Source organism: Limulus polyphemus, unplaced genomic scaffold (genome assembly GCF_000517525.1).
Source record: "Limulus polyphemus unplaced genomic scaffold, Limulus_polyphemus-2.1.2 Scaffold758, whole genome shotgun sequence".
In the NCBI taxonomy this organism is placed as follows: domain Eukaryota; kingdom Metazoa; phylum Arthropoda; class Merostomata; order Xiphosura; family Limulidae; genus Limulus; species Limulus polyphemus.
Genome location: NW_013666368.1, coordinates 420,402 through 427,232, shown reverse-complemented (window position 1 = coordinate 427,232; position 6,831 = coordinate 420,402). Strand labels below are relative to the sequence as shown.

The following is a 6,831-nucleotide window of genomic DNA, read 5'->3' as shown; positions in this document are numbered from 1 at the left end:
CTTTTCTTTCTTCAGGTGGCCCGGCAATCTGAGGGAGGGTCGCGGGTTCGAATCCCCGTCCCACCAAACATGCTTGCCCTTTAAGCCGTAGGGTGTTATAAAGTGACGATCAATCCCACTGTTCATTGGGAAAAGAGTTGCCCAAGAGTTGGCGGTGAGTGTTGATGACTAGCCGCCTTCCCTCTAGTTTTTCACTGCTAAATCATTCTTCTGGACACTGACATCGAATTATTATACGTATGATTTTAATTTCTACTTCAATAGTTATTTATTTTTGTAACGAGAGTTCGTGGTTAAGCTAGTTCGTATATTCAGACCATTTCATCACATTCAATCCGTTTCTTATTTTCTTAGGATTGCTTGTATATATATATATATTCAACTGTGGGCGGAATATAAAAGTGATTCTCAATTCCAACATTTGGTTCATAGTTAGCGGTAGCGGGTATTGCTGGTTGGCTTTGAATCCTGGAGGTCTTTATGATGTGGCCGTTTTCTCATGTGCGTCCCCCGGTTGGTTAGCAGTAAGTTTTTGGACTCATAACGCTAAATTCTGAGGTTCGAGTCCCCGTGATGAACAGAGCGCATTTAACCAATTGTTTACATTCTGTGCCATTCAGATTAATAAATTCAAATTCCGTTCTTGTGTCATTAGATGTATTTAAACGATGATTTTTCTACATGTTCTCTGTCCAATTACATTCAGGTGTAAAAACAGTGGAATGTCAATCCCAGGGATATTTGTAATATGAGACATACAACATGATACAAGTGTTTGATACGAAACAGAGGAAGTCTGGGAATAAATTGAAAAAACAAAAAAAAACGCACCCAAGAACTAGTAATTTTTTTATAAGCTGTACACAAATGATAATATGTCTCCACGACACTGAAATCTTTATTCGTACACAAATAACAGATTTTCAGATATCGCTAATTTCACCAGTAGGTTTCCAGGGCCTGTCTCGATTTTGTCTGTAAACGTCCAAAGCGGTTAGCTTTTTCACCGGTAAAATTCACTGTCATAAGAGAAACGTACAATTTTTTTTGCTAAACATCCGAATACCAACGTAATTAAAATGCATGTACGAATTTGTTAACATCCATTTGCTTATGTTATACCAATACAAAACTAGTGTCGGGATCTTTTGTTTATTTCGTAAAGCACAATCTATTTATCTATCTACGCTGTTTGTTTTAATACATTTTTTTTTAGTAATAAGTAATAAATAATTGAAAAATACTCTGTGTTGAATCGGACAAGGAAAATTACCTATACTGGTTTAAAAACCCATAAAATTAGTTATAGATATTGCAAAGATTAATTAAAAGAAAAAACAACAACTAATACCACGAAAAATGACTGATGCGAATAGATGTTTTAATATTGACAACGTTTCGGGCTGGGACGATTTTAAAATCACCAGACGAAGAGCGTCCCATACCGAAACGTTGTCAATATTAAAACATCTATTTCGCATTAGCCATTTTTCGTGGTATAAGTTGTTTTTTTGTTGTTGTTGTTTCGATTTTTTCGTACCACAACGGTTTATTTAGTTGATTTTTTTCTTACAAATATTATTTTCCTGTCCCCCCAGCGCTCACCTAAATAAAGTGATACTAAAGAAACCCCAAGCTCTCGAGTATTCCTTGAGAGGAAACTAATTGATACTACTACGTGTACTGTTACTGCAGTAAAATAATCATCGGCTACGAATAACAGATAAACACTGTCATTAAGTAAAAGTTTGTTCAACAAGTGTTTATGCTGTATATAACGGTTTATATATATATATGTATATTATTAGTGATTAGGTAGTGACGTTTGTGTATGTGTCTTTCAGTGTGTTGCCTAGAAATAGGCTTAAAAAAATGGTTACATTCGATTACAAACAATGTAACAGAAAGTAAAGGTGTTGTGAACTTATATATATGTATATTATTAGTGATTAGGTAGTGACGTTTGTGTATGTGTCTTTCAGTGTGTTGTCTAGAAATAGGCTAAAAAAATGGTTACATACGATTACAAACAATGTAACAGAAAGTAAAGGTGTTGTGAACTTTTGGCTAAAGTAAAATAACTGGGGAGTTACACGTGACTCATAACCTTTCCGACGAACCTGTTTTATTTAGGTTACTAACTTTCAATTTAAATAACGAAACAAATATTTCTTTTTTCAAGGAAATTATAAATCATCATAACTAAGACAAGGAAAACCAAAACACGTGCTTTTTACCGGAATAGAACTAAAAACATATATTTATTTCCTATGATATATAATTTTATAATAAACATTTCTTGGTCTTTAATGAGTAAATACTTAACTGTTTTTATATATTCTTATTTTTTATCTTTTATGTACAGGTAAATCTATGGCATCTATAACGACGGTGAACATTGAAACTAATTCCTCCTCGAACGAACAATCTTGTAATCAGTGCAATACCCAGTTATGTACATCATACGCCCTTGGAGTATTAGCCTGTGTTCTGATCATGGGCGGAATCTTTCTAGCCTTCTACCGGTTCGATTATATGTGGCTAATTGTATCTGCGGCCGGCGCATTTTTGGTTCTTGTTGGATCAGTACTTCACTTCTGTGGTTCCAAGACCAACGATAAGAAGCAACAGAAGTTGAAGTCAAGAAGACCTCCTGTGAAGCATAACCAGAGTCTCACAGAGCAACTGATTCCATCAGCGCCCCCACTCGGCAATACCTGTTCCTCTAGCCAACTTTCTCTCAATATGTTACCCCCCTATTTTCCTCCTTACGACACGATATCAGTCACCTCTCATACACCTGCACCCTCAGCTCCTATGTTGAATATTAATGGCCAGAATTATTTGTTATTGTCTGTGAATGGTGACCTGTCTTCAGCTGACACGCAGAGCATCGTAGCCAGGCTAAGTACAGTCCTCTCTAATGCTACCCTTGATTTTCTCAGGTATAACAACCTAATATAATTGTTTGTTTTTGTGGAATTAAAGGTATTATACAAAATTATGAAAATTGTACGCGAACAGAATAAGCCCAAAATGTTTTAATTTCTTCACAAAATATTTGTATAGGTTAGATTCGGTTTTAATACTTATGGAATAAAATTTTTGATAAATTATTCTCGTAAACTTTCCCCGATAGGGTGAATTGTGTATGCGTTATTCATGATCGTATCGTTGTTATAAAGATTTGGATTCTTTGTTTTGTAAGGGCATGTGCAGTTAATTTCATCTGGTTTAGTGGTTTTAGGACCTTCTAATTATATATATATATATAAATAAATAAACTGTAATTTCTAACTATTAAAATTATACCAATTGCCATGACAAATTTTAATGTAAAATGAATATTTTTTTTTAAGGAGAGAATCAATATTCTTGCTTTGTTTTACGAATTGACAAGCTACTTTCTCCTCTTATAGTGAAAGCACCGGACAATCCAACTCGAAATGTGATCAATCTGCTATACAAACTGGAGATCAGGGTTGTCAAACTGAAACCAACCAATCTTATACCGAAGCAAAGCCTCCTTCCAATCAACATTCATTTCTTCAAACTATTAACGGAGTAATTTCTCTCCAGTCACAAGAAAAACAGGAATCTGAAAACCAGACCCGGGACACAAATGTTTCCAATACTAACAGACAACCTGATGACTGTTTTACTGAAAACTTAAATAATCAGAATATTTCTAGCGGGACGACGGGGACGAACTTTGTCATTCCCGGTCCCGTCAGTAACAACAACGGTCGATGTCACGATTCAACTTCGTGCGACGACCTCAATGAAGCAAGTATGGAAGAAACCCAGAGCTTACATCCTAGCGTGAATCAACTGCCATTAGAATCTGTTCATGAAAACAGTCGAATAGATTCCGTATTTGCAAATGAAGACACTACAAGTGAAAGTTTAGAAGCAGATAGCGAAACCATTCGTACAGTTTCAGCTTTGAGCGAGGAATGTTTTTTAGAGAACAGCGAAGAAAATGGAGAGCAAGTAACTGAAGCAATAAATAATGAAATCAGTGTTTCAGAAGCCCTGATTGTTAATGATGAAGAAGGTTTCCACAGGAATCTGGAACAGGAAGACTTGTATGACGTTCCAAGCCAGTTGATCAGACCTGTTGAACCGGATTTTATAACAAGACCTAACCTAGACATACGTTGCACGGGTGAACCAGGTCGAAATACTGATAATAGGGGACTTTTATCTTCAACAGACGTGCCTCAAGAAACTTCATTCGAACACGGTACCGTTAATATAAGTAACGACATTTTGGAAGAAAATATATTAACTGCTGCTTCACCATTAACCGTTACCTCGCCAGTTGGTGTTGAACCTGTTACTCCAGTCGCCTTAACGTTTGTGGAAGGTAACATGGGTGATACACGTTCTACTGAACCGGTTTCCTCATGCACTAACCGTTGTGTGCAGGCTAACCAAAATCAGTCAGAGAGAGATTCTTCTACAGAAGGTCTAATTGACACGGAAGGCAATAGATATATCTCAGAAACTGTTGTTACTAATGGTCAACTTATGAGTGAGTATATTATTGATCAGTCCCAGGGGATTGGTTTAGACGAATACGTAGAATGTTCACTAGATGGCACTGATATTAATTCCAGTCCTGACATACTCTATGCAGCTCCTGTCGAATCTCTTCTACAGAGTGATAATGAGGACGAGAATCTTAGTGTCCGAGCTTCACCGCCTCCCAGCTACGAAGAGGTAACACAAGATATGGAAATTACTGACACCGCTTATGACTTAGCTTATGGAACGATTTGAGCATTTTTAAAATCTGGAATATGATGTTGGACACATCGTGCATGAAGCATGATTAATGTGATATCCTGAACATTATCATCGAAAATACTGTGCATTAAAACGCAGGAGTGTACATTTGCAGGCCAGATGATATTACTTGGACAATATGTGTATTTCCACGACTTCTATGTAGTTATATACACATGTACGGATTAGAAAAAGTTTGACTGCAAAGGCTGTAAGCCTAAATTATTTCATCTTATAATTTTCGTTGATTCATAGCTAGAGATATTTACACTTTTCAAGAACTACACCTTACTGAGGATTTCGCTAGCTCTTGACATAAACGTACATTCCAAGTGGAAATACGGTATAAACAATATTAGTGCTAAATCACAGGTCTTAGCTTGTACAATTCCTATGGTGTCATTTTATAAAAATATTGCATTAAGCTATTTTGTTGATTTCGCTTATTTTTAGGAACACACTAGTAATCGTAGATCTTAAACTATTACCTGGAAAATAATTTTACTTGGTTTATAAGGTGAATATACTCAGATCAAATGAGAAAGCAATAAAACTTAACTACGTTGGTCCTAAGTAATATTACTTTCACGAAAGGTTTGAAAAATCGTCTATTAAGCTGCTCAATATAACTGTTGTAGGTATATCAATAAGTCTTATTCTCGTGAAATTCTGCTCCTTTTCACCTCATAAAGTGAAATTTTAGAATATTTTTGGACAAAGCCTATTTTTGGTGATCTAATATTTATACTTCATAAGTGTATATTTTGAACTACGTGGTATTTGTTGTTTTATACACTGTTTCATGGTGTGTACAAGTGATATGAAAGGAACTTTAAAAAGTCATTCGTTTTAGGAGCAGCTGGAAGAATTGACTTCAGACTCTTGTCGTAAGACATGTGGTATACAATTCGTTACTGAATACATTTTAGTTTTAGTTTTTTAAATTGCATATTCAAAATAAACATGTTACGCATTAAGTGATAGCAAGTTTGGCTGATATTTAGATTTTTTGTATTCGAAAGAAGGAATGTTTTGTAATAAATAGATTTTCATTCAACTTGGCTACGAATAATTTAATTTCCATGTTTTAATAAGATTGTTTTATGTATGTACATTACTGTGACAGAAATATCACATAACCTCAGGACTGCGCTACTATCTTACAAACTCGTTCTTTTTTTTTCACAAAATGCAGAGCCCGGCATGGCCAGGTGGTTAGGGCGCTCGACTCATAATCTGAGGGTCGCGGGTTCGAATCCCCGTCACACCAAACATGCTCGTCCTTTCAGCCGTGGGGGCGTTATAATGTGACGGTCAATCCCACTATTCGTTGGTAAAAGAGTAGCCCAAGAGTTGGCGGTGTGTGTGGTGATGACTAGCTGCCTTCCCTCTAGTCTTACACTGCTAAATTAGGGACGGCTAGCACAGATAGCTCTCGTGTAGCTTTGCGCGAAATTAAAAAACAAACAGACTAAATCCTGATATTTCATATATGTAGAAGGCACAAGAACTCTCCAGTGGAAGGTATGCCCACCACGCCATACGAGGAATAGAGACAACTACCGTGAAATGTAATGGTGCCAGAATAACATTTACTATTCTGGAAGCCATCTGGTGTAATTTGTTTCTTTTGTTCTTTCAGGAAATTCATCTAGTTGATGAGGACTGAAATACTGTGATCTAAGTTTTAGAATTACTTCCCTCCTTACTTGCAAATACTTTTTATGGCTAATTTCTGGGTGAAACATTCCACGTTATTTTTGCTACTTTGCGAAAATAACTTTTAAATAATTATTCTAGATCGTATTTTTAGCTGTGTTTGTAACCTATTTATTGCCAAACTTTGTGATAGTTGCAGAATGTCAAACTTTAAAACAGTACAAGTGTCGTAGATTATTTGTAGCGGGAAACATTATCTTGCTAGAACTCGCCCTTTGCAGACAGTAGAGCATCTTTAGGGTATCGAGTGCACGGCTGCTTATGAAATTTCAAAATTTAAGTTAAAAATAATAATTGTAACCCTATTTCCAAAATTTTAAG

At 35.9% G+C, this 6,831-nt stretch overlaps 1 protein-coding gene across 2 annotated transcripts in view; it reads left to right on the top strand.

The window, feature by feature from the left end:
* The window catches only part of LOC106460353, a 22,098-nt gene extending 16,250 nt beyond the window's left edge, over positions 1-5,848 (top strand). For both annotated transcript variants that reach the window (XM_022387052.1, XM_013920045.2), the window contains exons 2-3: positions 2,366-2,945; positions 3,420-5,848. In XM_022387052.1, the coding sequence (XP_022242760.1) occupies positions 2,374-2,945; positions 3,420-4,785 (1,938 nt within the window). In that variant the 5' untranslated portion in view covers positions 2,366-2,373 and the 3' untranslated portion in view covers positions 4,786-5,848. The remainder of the gene's footprint in view (positions 1-2,365; positions 2,946-3,419) is intronic.
* The last annotated feature ends 983 nt before the right edge of the window (positions 5,849-6,831 follow it).